Below are 13,778 nucleotides of genomic sequence, written 5' to 3' on the forward strand. Positions count from 1 at the left end.
GATAAATATTAAGTAAAGACAGCACTTTATTTCCTCCACCACAGAAAATGCTTAATCCAAAAAAGGAATAGAGAAATAGGCATTCACAAAGTCAGAAACAGAACTATAATCCATCATACACATTATGCTCTCTGAGGAGGTAGACAACTTTGTGGAACTGCTGAATAGATATTTATGATATTTCAAATTTATTTAAGGCTTTCACTGTCTGAGCAAATCACAAGATCCAGATCCCCTGGATAGCCAGAGCTTGGTTTGGTTTTGTCTTTCATTAGTTTTTCCCCTGAGGGATCATCCTGGTCATGGTGTTCTTCTCCTTTGAGGAGCCCTTGTCCTTGTCCACTGGGCAGTTCCTAGCTGATTCTGGACCTCCTGCACTCTGAAAAGACAGACTACACACAGTTTCTCTTGGTTGCTTACCCTAATGAAGGTTTAGACTGTCTCTGATATTCAGTTTCCTATATGATTAGCCTAAGTTCCATTTTTGTCCCCACTTGTGAGGATATTCCCTTATATCTGTTAGTCCACATTAGTTAGATATAGACTAAATCCTGTTATACTGTACTTCAGTTGTTGAAGTGATATGGCTTCTTAACTGATCAGATTAAGTAACCTGGTGAGGAAGAGTACTATGAAGATATAAACTGCTAATTCTGTTGCATTGAAGATCACTTAAAAGCCGCTTCCTCCCTTTAATTAAACTCAGAAAGAACTAAAATCATACCTATAGAGACAGACATTCCCTGCTTTAAAAAAAAGTCTGAAATTTCAAAATTACATAGACACTTATATGTAAATATAATTGTATACATATACCTGCATTTAGATATAGATAGATAAGTCATGCTTTCACCAAAAGTTTCAAGAAAGGATTCCTTTCCGTGATGAGTATGACTAAATCATTGTTAACCATGTGATAGAGTTATCTTGGTATTTGCTATGCTTAGTAGAGCAAAAGACAGAAAATCTTAAGGCTCAAATATTAAGATCCATTGGCAAATGGAGGCCAACCACAAATAGAGATAAAAATCTCTGAAGGGATCATGTAAGCCAAGGGGAAGATGATAATTTAACAAAAGTTGATGCAATTTTAGGTACTTTTTTACAGGTATTACATAAGTAATTCTTCTATATACACGTAAGTAGACTTATACATACACAGAAATCTATCTTTTGTTAAAGTATAAGAATGGAATGAGTCTTCCTTAGCATCAGAAGTTTTTGAAAATAACAGCATGTTATTCAATGGAGAAATAGGCATTATCACCAATATAAATGTAAGGCAGGGCTCTCCGCTGTTATTGTTACTATTTGGCGTAGTTTTAGGAAAAAAAAGTGTTGCAATAAAGCAAGAAAATGAAATTAAAAGGGTAAGTGTTGGCAAAGAAGTAAGTCAGTAGAGAAGGATATTTGGATATTGCTTCTGATAGAATCTTCCAGTGTGACCATGAGCAAGTTAATTAATCTCTCTGAGCCTCAGTTTCCTCATCCATAAAATGAATACTACTTGTAATAACTGCTTCCTAGGGTTGTTGTGAGGATCGAATGAAAAAAAGTCTTTTTTAAGTCTTAAAGTGCGAAAGAAACACAGACTATTACTATTTATATTGCTCACATAATTAATCAGCAAGCATTTATCAGTACAAACCCATATTTAAATATATGTGAGAAAGCAGGCAAAAATAACATAGAGACAAGTATGTAATACTTTTAGTGAAACACTAAGCGGTGGATAAAAGAGACTGGGTAGGTTAAAAGAAAGGATGAGTAGATGTTTGGGAGGAATGGAAGCTTAAAGAGAGAAAGTAAATGAATCTGTAAAGACAGAGTTTCTTGTATAAATAAGAGGGAAAATGAATAGTGAGGAAAACGCTTCCACAATAAAAGTGTTAATTGATTTTTGTGCAAGATCCATGGACAAGTAATTTCTACCTGGCCTAACCTTGGACAAACCTAGTGTTAAATTGCTTTATATAATTGTCGCTGTAAAATTTCTCAGTACATTTAATTTACATCAAGATCAGTCCTCATTATGCCTGTGGGGATTATCATCAATATTTAATGTTTTCTCTGGATTTCAGAATGTATAGAGTTTAGGACAGCAATACCATGACATTAAGTCAAATCAATTCTTCTTCTCCACCATTCTAAACTCACAGTATTATGGCACATGGTATGGTAGAAAGAGAGCTGAAATTGAAATCAGAAGGCCTTGGCTTTGAATTCTAGCTCCACTGTTTACTACCTGTCAGACACCAGGCAAGTCCTAGCCTCTCTTTCTGGGTCTTAGTTTCCTCATCTTTCAAATGAGGTGATTGAACTATCATTGATTAATATAAAAGGAGAGATAGCATCCTTATTATATTTTTAGATGACAGAACTGGGAAGAATCATTAAAATAATGGTCGACAATCAGGATTCAAAAATGTATCTTGGCAGGCTAGAACGTAGGGTCAAATCCCAGGTCTCCAGAATCTCAAGTCCACCATGTTTTCTAACATACCATGATGCCTCTCACTTGCATTATTGTTAATATTAAATAGCAACAGGCAAGGATGGGTAGTGGAAAGAACACTGGATATGGCATCAGAGAACCTGGACTTGAACCCTAGCTGTGCTACTTACTACCTATATGACCTTGGGTAAATCACTTCATTTTTCTGAGCTTCAGTTTCCAAATTTGTAAAATGAGAAATATGGACCAAATGACTTCCCAAGCCCTTCTAGCTTTATTTTTATGATTCTACAATCCTTTTAGCTCAAAATACTCTTGCATCCTATGATAATAATTATACAGATGATTATGAGATTCCTGGCTATTAACGCCCTTGCTAAGTGTTAAGACAGATCTGAGCAATAAAACACAATAATTAAAATACTAACACAGTGATAGAGATATCTTTTCTCTGAAAAGCAAATTGTACTAGATAAGTATATACAGAGAAATATTCTTGCCAGTTCTGTGGGATCACCTGGACTAATGGGCAGAGGGTTTTTGTTTTGTTTTTTAGTTCCCTCTATTGCGTCTCATGTGTGCTTGAATAATTACATGCTGTTCTATTTCAGTGGCTGATGAAATGGCTTAATAGTTTCTTGAACTCATTATACATTTGCTTCATTCATTTAAACACCAAGAGGTTAGATGTAATTTTTAAAAATACCTTCTGAATCAACCTAGAACCAGAGACTTAGACAACTTACAGTCTTTGAGTTAAAGTGTGTTGATTTTTTTGCAAATTCTTTGGGTTTATTCAAGACTACAAAGGAAATATAATAAAATCAGTTGCCTGCCTAGCTGCATTGAACCAGTTTTTATGTATGAGGAGGGCACTAATGAATTGAGACAATAGCCCGTTACATTTTTCTTCTGTTCAATGTTTTTTTTTTTCCTGGTGAACAAAATTGATGCGTTGCTGTCTCTTGGCCCATCTTGAATCCAAAGGGAAATCCAAAGAGGCATTAATATTTAGGGGCTTAGCAGAGTGCCCAGCATATAGTTGGTGCTTAATAAATATTCATTGATTGAATACTTCATACCTATGCTCTGAGAGCATACTCTCTAGAAGAAACAAAACACATGTGTATAAAGTAGAAAGCAGTAAATATAACTATAGATATATGCACAGACATATACACACATATACATGTGTGTGTCTATATCATATTTACCTTCTATTGATATACATATATTTTGTATATGTGTGTCTCTATATATACATATACACATATACATGTGTATGTATACACATACACATATACATACATGTGTACATAGATGTATTATATGTAATATGTATATTTTTTTATATCTAGGTTTGAGGAAGTTGGTGGTCTTAAGGATAGAAAGTGTTCTCCATGCTTCTAACATACAAATATATCTCTATACAAGTGGATAGAGATTCCTGTGGGTTGGCACTTGTTCTGATTTGAATATCCCTGAGCAGTCAGGTCAGTATGGTATAGAACAGCAAGAGGAGAACGTCTGTTACTTTGGTCAATGAATGAATCATACTCCTACCTTCACTTTCTAGTACGAGACAGAACTTTGAGAAAAAAGAACTTAGAGCATGTGCATGGACTCTGGTTTCAACTCTATACATATGTATAGGTATAGATATAGCTATCTATACATGCTCATACATTGATACCACCAGTTCAGATCGATCTATTGATCAATCAATCTGTCTATCTGTCTAAAAAGAATTTAGAGGAGAGAAACATTACTTTTGGCCAGGCTAGTAGGAAATGGCCTCATGAAGGAGGTTGTATTTGATTTTGGCTTTTGAAGATGACTAGGATTTTGATAGATGGAGATTGGAGATTAGGATGCAGATTTCAATCAAAAGGAGTGGATTGAACAAAGGAAAGTAATTTTAACATCAGTCATATCCATTCCCTTCTCTCCGTTCATACCATCACCATCCTATTTCAGGCCCCTAATTTTTAAAACTCTCACCTGGACTATCACAATAGGGTCTAACCATGTTCCCTGACTCCATTTTCTCTCCCTCTCTACTAATGAGCTACTAAGATCATAAATTTAGAACTGGTGGGGGCTTTAGAAGTTATCAAGCCCATTTCCCTCATTTTATACATAAGGAAACTGAGACTGAAAATGTTAGGTGACTTCTTCAGGCCATACAATACTTATCTGAAGAAGGATTTAAAATGAGGCCGTCCTACATCCAGCATTCTGTCCACTAATCCATGCTGCCTACATACAACTGTCAGAATAATCTTCATAAGGAATAAGTCTGACCATATCAGTCCCTTGAATGAACATTTTCAATGACTTCTTCTTACTTATAGGAATTGGTAATGAAAGCCACACATTGGCTTCAACCTCCCTTTCCAGAATTGATTCGCTTTTCATATACACCAAAGTACATTCAAGCTGGACTACTAGCTGTGCCCAAATTTAGCATTCTGTCTCCTCTTCTGTCTCCCTCTATACATTCTCACAGGCCATCCTCTCTTCTGGGAATGTACTCCTTGCTAATTTCTGCCTTTAAGAACCTTATCTTCATTCAAGGCTTATTAAAACTAATAAAAGTTACTTATATAACATTTTAGTGTTTGGAAAATGCTTTACATGTCTTATTTCATTTGATCCTTATGACATCTCTATGAGGTAGGTGGTATTATTAGCCTCATGTTTCTGATGAGGAAAATCAGGGAGGGAGAGAGTGGGCGACTTTTTAAGAGTTACACATCTGGTGTATGGAGCTGTAGTCAAACTCAGCTCTTCCTGACTATGTCTAGCCACCACTTCGTTTTTGAAGTTTTTGCTGGTTCACCCATCTGAAAGTGTCTTCATTCATCAAATGTTCCTAGAATACTCTGGATTTCTCCTGTAATTCACTATCTTGTATTATTCTTCTGAATATATGTCAAATTCCCCCTACTCCTATAATGGAAGGGAAACTCCTTGACAGAATGGACTATGGTATTTTTTAATCATTGTATACCCAGCATCTACTTTAGTGCCTTCTGTATGACAGGTCTTAAAAGGAAGGAGTTCATTGCATAAAATTAAATGGAAACTACAATAGGTAATTTGAATAGACCCAGAAAGATATAAGTAAGGAATTACATGTCAGGTGGTCTGAATAGCTAAGAATTATTGCAGTTCTCCTCAAAACTGGATTTCTACCATTATTCTCAGGCCTTACTTTCTTTAACTTTCATATTTTTATTTTTTTCATTTTATATTCTATTCCTTATCCTTTGCATCAAAATATAGTCATTATTCAATTGTCTGTGATAACGGGAGGGGGGTTGTGGCAAGGACAATTCTAATTTATGGAGAAGCCCAACTCGTATAGTCAGAAACCCAGTTAACTGGATTATTTTTCTGGTACTTAGTTTTTAAGAGTAAAAGGAGAGTAAAAAGAAAACAAGCTGATATCAGGGATGTGTTTTTATAGATGCACACACAGATAAGAATGTTTTCCAGATGTTCCCTATATTCAGTGCAAATCCAGGACAACTTCATGCATCTGAAAGTACTGCAAAATAACAAATGGTGCTCCTAATATTAGTATATGTATGTATATAGAGTAAAGCCCCTAGTCCATGCGCATGCTCTTCAGTTTTTCTCTCTCTAAGTTTTGTCTCATACTAGAAAGTGAAGGCAGTAGGATGATTCACTCATTGGCTAACGTCATAGATATTCTCTTGCTTTTCTCTACTATACTGCTATTGCAGTATTCACTGTCACCCAAGAAAGTCCTGTTGTGTTCACTATATTGTGATGACTCAGGAAGGAAAGTAGACTAATGGGGTTTTAAAAAATTTTCAGAAAGTTTAGAAGATAAAAGCCTTTAAAACAAACCCTCAGTTAACTGGACTGTTGAGGTTATTTTACTGATTTTTCCAGTACCAGGTAATGTCCATGTCCATGAAATAGCTTTCCTATCCTGGCTATTTTTTGGCATAGGCTGATTTTGACATTGTCGCTCCATCAGTACTCACTAACTGGTGAGGGGTAAACAGTCAGGGTGTGTCCGAGTGAAAAGCAAGGGTCAATCAATGGTTAAAAATTGGCCATTTATGTCATCTGGTGGATTTTTGAGTTAAAATTTTATTACTTAGATAAAAATAATTTAGAACTGGATTTATGTTATTTCCTTCATTTCTTTGATCTCTTCTATATTCACTTTCCATTGATTTTTGATGGGAATTTGTATTCATGGTCAAGTCCTTGTTCTGATCTAGCCCAGTGGTACAAAGTTAGAAAATAGGAGGGACTGAAAAGTGGACAGGAGGAATTATAAGCAATCCTATAAATATATTTGTGAGTTGGCAGATTTGTTTTAACCTAGAGTTATAGAAAGTTAGAATTGGGAGGCATCTCAGACATTATCTGGTCCAAGCCCTTCTTTTTACAGAGGAGGAAACTGAAGCCCAGGAAGGATAAGCAAGTAGTTTAAGGTCACATGGGCTAGTAAGTACAAGACTCAAGAACAGCTTATTTGTAAAGTTGATGTACATGCACTGGGGACACCAAATTCCAACATATTTTGTCTAAATTTTGGTTAAGTAATTTTGGCTAATAATGGACTTTGAGATTCAGCTGTTCTGAGTGACTGATAAGACATGGATGGCATTTCCACCTTCCTTTCAATTCTTTTCCTTCTTTAGGCTGCCCTGCAAGTTGGAGGCCATGGAGAAAGACTTCATCAGTGCCGGGAGGTAATGCTACTAACATACAAATCCATCCCTATGCAAGTGGATGGAGAGCCCTGTAAGTTGGCCCCTGCTCTGATTCGGATATCCCTGAGAAATCAGGCCAACATGGTGCAGAAGAGCAAGAGGAGAACGTCCATGCCTTTACTTAATGAGTGAGTCATAATCTTGTTTTAAATTCCTTCTGTGAGACAGAGCTTAGAGAAAGGAAAATTCGTAGCATGTGCATGGACTGACTGGTGGCCTCCTCGTATGTGTATGTGTAAGAAGAAGAGAAAATCCCAGGGGCCCCAGTGGTTCCTTGCTTTACAGCTTGTGTTTTATTGTGCAGTGTCCTCTACCCCTTTTTTGTACAAAGTACTATCTTGTGCATGGTAGGTGTTTTCGCTTGGTGTTCAAGTGTGTTTGGTTTGGGGGCAGAGTAATTTCAATTTATTTATCCTTAAGGAAACAGTGTAGGTGAATCTCTACCCATCTCACCAAAGAGATGCCCTTAGTTTTTACTAGTCTTGGATTCTTTAGAGACAGATAGTCTTATCCAGAACTGGTCCAGGCAAAATCATGAAGCAGAAAAGTTCATTGTCTGTTTTGTACAATCTTCTCCTGTCTTTCACTATGTTCCCACCCCTGCCCTTTCTAGGCATACAGTTTCCTCATGCTTCCCAATTTTATGACCCAGCAAGGCTTCCCTTGATGATGCTGCCTCATGTTTAAAACTATTCCTGACCCCTTTTACCCCGGTATCAAAATTTGTCCATCATATACTTGGTACCCTTGAGGCTATGCCAGTTGACTGAATTGCTGATCTGAAGGGGGAAAAAAAGAACTGAAAGAAAGTTTTGTGGCTAATAATGTAGTGCTTGTTCCAGCTAACATTTGATTTTAATAGTAGTCATCAATGCCTTAGCAAAGAGAAAATCTGCTTGCTCTGAGTTTACATAAAGGCATTTCTCTCCTAGCCTAGAACATCTCTGTGAGTACACCTACCTTAATGTCATCCTGAAAAATCTGGAAACTGAAGTCAAACAAAGCTAATTATCAAAAGAGATCCATTTAACCCATCTCTCTGTCATGGCACATATTTTATTATGCTGTCAGGCTGAGTTCATTGTTAGAACTGAGTATTCTTGGAATGGAAATGAGTGTGTGTCCTCTGTCAGTACTTATGAAAATGAGGTGTGTGGGGGGGTTCTCCCTTAACGCTCTGTTTCCTCTCTTCTCAGAACTCCTCCTAAATTCCCTGGCACTCATCCCATGTAAGATGGTCCTATTTGGAGAGGTTATTTAGTATTCTTTCTGCCTTTGTCCTTTTGTTATGGGAAATATAGATACTTAGTTCCAATTACTTCCCCCTTCTATTCGTAAACCATATCTGGTGCTCACTTCTCCCCAGCAGTATCAGTTGGGAGAAGTAATGACTGGTTTAAGGACAATATTGGAATGAATGAGTCACCTTGCTCAGGGGCAATCATATGTATAATTGACAGACAGCTGAGCATGATAATGAAATATAGTGTTGTTCTTTAGGGGAAAAAAGATTCCTAGGTAGAAGGATCACTGCCTATCTCACAAATTGTTTCACATCTTAGTAACCTTTACAATCAGGAAACTCTTTCTAAATAACCAGTATAGCCTGCCCATTATCTGAGATATAATTTGCATTATATAATACTCAATATTGTGCTATTTTTTTTGTTTTGTCTTTGTATCCCCAGAACCCTAGCACAGTGCCTTGCACATGGTAGGCACCTAATAAATGATTGTTGGATTGGATTGGATTGAAGAATTCATAGGAGAATAGAATAAATAGGGATAAAAGTGTAAGGGATTTTAATATCAACATATTTAGTTTATGGAACAAGAACCTGATATCTAGCAAAGTCAGGTTACTTTGCCGAGGTCAAACACAAATGCCTGGTAGAAGAGCTAAAATTTAAACTTAGATTCTCTGATTAAATCTGGTGTGCTTTCTCATCCACAGTTCTTCTTCTCCAGTTTTCTTTAACTATATAAACCATTACCAGGAAGTGGAAATTAATGAACTGTCCTCTATTCTTACTGATAGTAAATATGATATTGCTGTAACTTTAGGGAAGTTCATAACGTAGAATTCGTGAAGTTCCCAGGGGAAAGTAATTATATTTCAGGGCCTCTGTTAACATGGGTGGAAAATTATTACTTCATTTTTACTAACCTCTACCTGAAATATGGCATTGCCTTTAATTATTTAAAGTACGTTATTCTGAGAAGGATGCCACTAGATAGCCAAAGATGTCCATGACAAAAAAAGATTAAGAATCTCTGCTCAGATTGTAAATTTAGCCCTCATAAAACTGAATTCAAAGGAACTGGGTCTGAAGTTAGAGTAACCTGCTAACATTTCATAGTGGTGTTCCCATCATAAGCCAAATGAGTGGAAAAATAATTTTGTGTCATAGCCATGTTTTGTATCAGATGGAGATTTATAGTATGATTTTGCTTTCAAAAATTAAATGAAATAAAATTCTTTACTAAAATAACTAAACAGACGTTATTGCTAAAGACTATCTTTAAAAGATGCTATATATTTTACTATTCTCACTCATTGCTTAATCCACTCCTGGTTTTATCCACCAACTAATTAGAATTCTTTTCTCTAACTCACTTTAAATCCTTATTTTTGAGTCATATCCCTCTCAGGACAACTCTGGTATTCAATTCAATAATCCAACAAACATTTATTAGCATTATATATTATGAAGATATACTGAAGAAGATATGCTTATATGAGGAAATCCAGAAACCAGAAGAGTGAAACATGATGGAGAGAATTTGGATGAAGATCCATTGGGGCAGAAGTTTTGGCATTGGAATGTAATTGGCTGCATGGGCAAAGTAGATGAGAAATATATCGCAAAATATATTGAGAAATCCATCAGAAGCTGAGGACAGAGGTGTGATATAATAGTGAGGGGGGAGTTCAGTTATCTAGATTTCAACTGGAGCCAAAAGCCAAGAAGCTATTTTTTAAACTTGCTTTAAAGATAATTTCATCTTTGATAAGATAGAGGAACCTCATGGAGAATTCTTTTCTGAATCTCATTCTTACCAACACACAAACTATTTCCTGGCATGGAAAGATGAGTACTAGGTGGGATAGAGGAGGGGGAAGGGCAGGAGAAGAAATGACTCTCTTTGAGTTTGTGTCAGAAGAAGAAAGCCAGGCACAGTTTTATCTTCACCTTAGCTTTAGAGATAGCAGATTTCAGAGAGTTGAGGAGAATCATAGGATTTCATGGACTAAAATTCTTCAGTGGAAGTCATCCAATAGCAATGGTAAGAGTTCAAGAATGTGATTCTGAAGGCACAAACCTCAGAATGAGATGAGGTTGCTGAGGAAAGTTAATAACAACAGAAAAGGATTATTGAATCATAGCATCATAGAGTTGTCAGGAACTCTAGAAGACATCTAGTTGAATATCTATCCTGTGCAGAAACCTCTTGCTTGAGCCCTTCTAGTGATAGAAAAGGTCACTGACACAAAAAGTGTTCCATTCAATTTTGGGATGTCTTTAATTGTTAGAAAACTCTTCCTTAAACTTCCAAAACCTGGCTCTGTAAAACTTTAACTCATTAATCCGAGATTAGCCCCCTGGATCTATGGAGAAAGCCTCTTCTCTCTTTTGGAAGATAGCCCTTCTAGTACTGGAACATGGCAATGCAATTGACCAATACATTCTTTTTACCTCCCTGAAATACCTTCCTGCCCTTAAATTATCCTGCGTGGTGTGATTTCGAATTCCTCTAACATTTTGACTGTCTCTCTGAAACATGTATCACTAGTTTGTCAACATCCTTAAAATGTGCCCAAAAGTATGTACAGTGTTTCAGATATAGTTTGGCCGACACAGATTGTATGGAGCCTGTCATCTCCCTTGTTATAAGCATTGTCTTAAAAATCATAACTGCAAATAATATGATACATTACTTTTGGGCAGTGATATCACATTGTTGCCTGGTACTGAGCTCACACCACCCTTTAGTTTCTTTCATGTCTTTAAGCCAGGTCTCTCATTTTGTACTTAAGTAGTTGGTTTTTGAAACCATGCGTGGGGCTTTATATCTATTTGTCTTTATAAGGCACAGAGAGATTTAGATCTGTACTAATGGAGGGAATTCCCATGTTGATGTCCATCAAAGAATCGGAATAACTTAGATTCAGCATCTTGTTGCAGCATTTTGACATCTTTTTGGGTCTTGATGACATTCAGTGTTCTTGGTAGAAAGAAACCAACTACTTTCCGACTTCTGCATAGTCCTGTCCATTTGCAAACTGTGCAGATGTGTACTGTCTACTTTAATGGATACATGTACAGTGCTATACTGCACATTATCCCAGCACATGGAGTTCTTCTTTGTCCAGCTGTCACAAATACCTATCACATAAAAGTGAAAGAAGAGCGTTGTCCAGGCTGTCTTTCCTGTACCATTAATATGATGGCTGGATAAGTAATGATTACAGAGCTTTCTCTGAAAGGCAGCTAGTAAGGAGATAGGAAGCCATAAGGACTCAGTCTACTTTGTAGTACAAACATCCTTTTTGTAATCTTGAGCCAACTTGTAATCAATTGTAGAACAATCACTAGGAAGGAGAACAAGGAGTGCTGACTTCTCCTTCTTCCACACTCACTCTTTCCAAAGACTGATTGTTTCTATTATCCTGTGGCATGGTTTGTAAATAAGGACTTTGAACTGAGCACCTGGTTTCCATCCTCCTTGGGTACACAAAATGCTATTACTTGGAATAGGCAGCCTTTTTCTAATGGCCAAGGACAGAGAGATGTGAGATGGATTTAAACCTGGCCTGCTGTAGGAATGGCAGACCACAAAGCCCAAGGACATAACACATTGGGATTCTCTGTAGTCCTTATTTTTCTCTCCCCCCATATCTTTCCCCTTCTTCCCCTCCCTATAACTCTCTTTTTCCTATTCCCCATCTCCCTCTCTCCTTTTCCTTCTCCCTATTCCTTTTTCTCCCTTTTACCCTTTTCATCTCCCTCTCCCTTAACTCCCTTCTCCCTGACCCATAGAGAGTACGAATTGGGTCAGGGATGAGAGAGGATGGTAGAATGCCAGATTTGGAGTTGTGAAGACCTGATCAGAGAATTATAGATTTAGATTTGGAAGGGATCTGAGAGTTCATTTAGTTCAACTCTCTCATTTTACAGATGAGGCATCTTGGATCCAGAGAGGGGTTTAAATCCTGCCTCAGACATTAAAGGTTTGTGACCCTAGATGTGTCATTTAACCTCCCTCAGCCTTAGTTTCCTTTTCTGTAAAACTGGGACTAATATTAGCACCTACCTCACATGATCATTTTGAGGATCAGATTATTATATAATATGTGTAAAGCACTTTGCAAACTTTAAAAAATGCTACATGAATGTAGCAGTTATTCCTGAACTCAAAAAATATTTCAGATCTTACACTTAACCAAGAATTAGACCTAGGTCAGAATCACTTCAAGTCTCAGTCAAAGTCTCAACCTAAATTCAGTTTCCTTCACTATAAAATGGGAATAATAACAATCCGTGTCATTCTTGTCTCACTGGACTTTTCTGAGGGACAAATGAGATAATATAGTAAAGGACTTTGCAAACTTTAAAGCACTGTATAAACGTGAAATGTTATTTTTTCCCCAAAATTTCCATTTTGGAATAGCTAAACTACTGTCCAAGATAATTTAAGATTTCAGATAAATTAGGAAAGCCATTAGGGTCCTTATCAAGCCGAGTAGTTGTAGAAATTAGGTAGGGCAATGTCTATAGGATTATTTGTCTAGGACCAGCTGAAGTGATTTTTAGGAGTAGAGCAGAGTAGACAGTTGTGATGAAGAGAGAGATGTTTTCTCTGGACTTTGGACCTCACATCCCATATCTTTCTGTCTCTCTGTGTCTATATCTCTGTCTGTCTCTACCTCTGTCTCCCTTTCTCCTCTCTCTGGCTTTCTCCTTTCTGTCTCCACCTCCACTACCACCTTCTCCTCCTCCTCTTTCTCCAGTTCCTTCAAGAAGACTTACATTAGGGAGAGGAATAGGGACTGTGATTTCATTGGTATAGAGAATTCCCAGGTGAGGAAATTCCTTCTACCAATGCAACTCAGTACCTTCTCTGCAGTTAATAGTATCAGAGAGTAGTCCAGAGCCCTGGGATGATAAGTTACTTGGCCAGGGACACACAGACTATGTGTCAGAGACAGGATTTGAACCCAAGTCTTCCTCTCAGAGCACTTCTATTCAAGAAGAAAGTACCTTACCTTTTCTGGGTATAATATTCCTCTTCTGTAAAGTGAAGGGGTTGGACCAGATGACATCCATGGTCTCTGTAATCTCCTTATGTTTGATCTTATGAAAATAGTCTGTCCCTTGAAGTATTTGACATATAAGTATGGGAATGACTAGATTTGTCTGGTGTTTGCTCTGAAATTGTGGTAATGATTTCTATATGGACTTAAGGACATTTAAGGTATTTTTGCTGCATCAATGGACAGCCTTGGCTGGGCTTGGAAGATTACCTGCTCTTGTATGATCCAAGAATTTAAGGGGGCTGTG

At 37.1% G+C, this 13,778-nt stretch overlaps 1 protein-coding gene across 1 annotated transcript in view; it reads left to right on the forward strand.

Annotated features, from left to right (window-relative positions):
* The window catches only part of DGKI (diacylglycerol kinase iota), a 478,924-nt gene that overhangs the window by 355,959 nt on the left and 109,187 nt on the right, over positions 1-13,778 (forward strand). The window contains exon 20 of the mRNA XM_078153519.1: positions 7,144-7,343. Within this exon, the coding sequence (XP_078009645.1) occupies positions 7,144-7,343 (200 nt within the window). The remainder of the gene's footprint in view (positions 1-7,143; positions 7,344-13,778) is intronic.

Source organism: Phascolarctos cinereus, unplaced genomic scaffold, assembly GCF_003287225.1.
Source record: "Phascolarctos cinereus isolate Bilbo 61053 unplaced genomic scaffold, phaCin_HiC Scaffold_1;HRSCAF=81, whole genome shotgun sequence".
Taxonomy (NCBI): Eukaryota; Metazoa; Chordata; class Mammalia; order Diprotodontia; family Phascolarctidae; genus Phascolarctos; species Phascolarctos cinereus.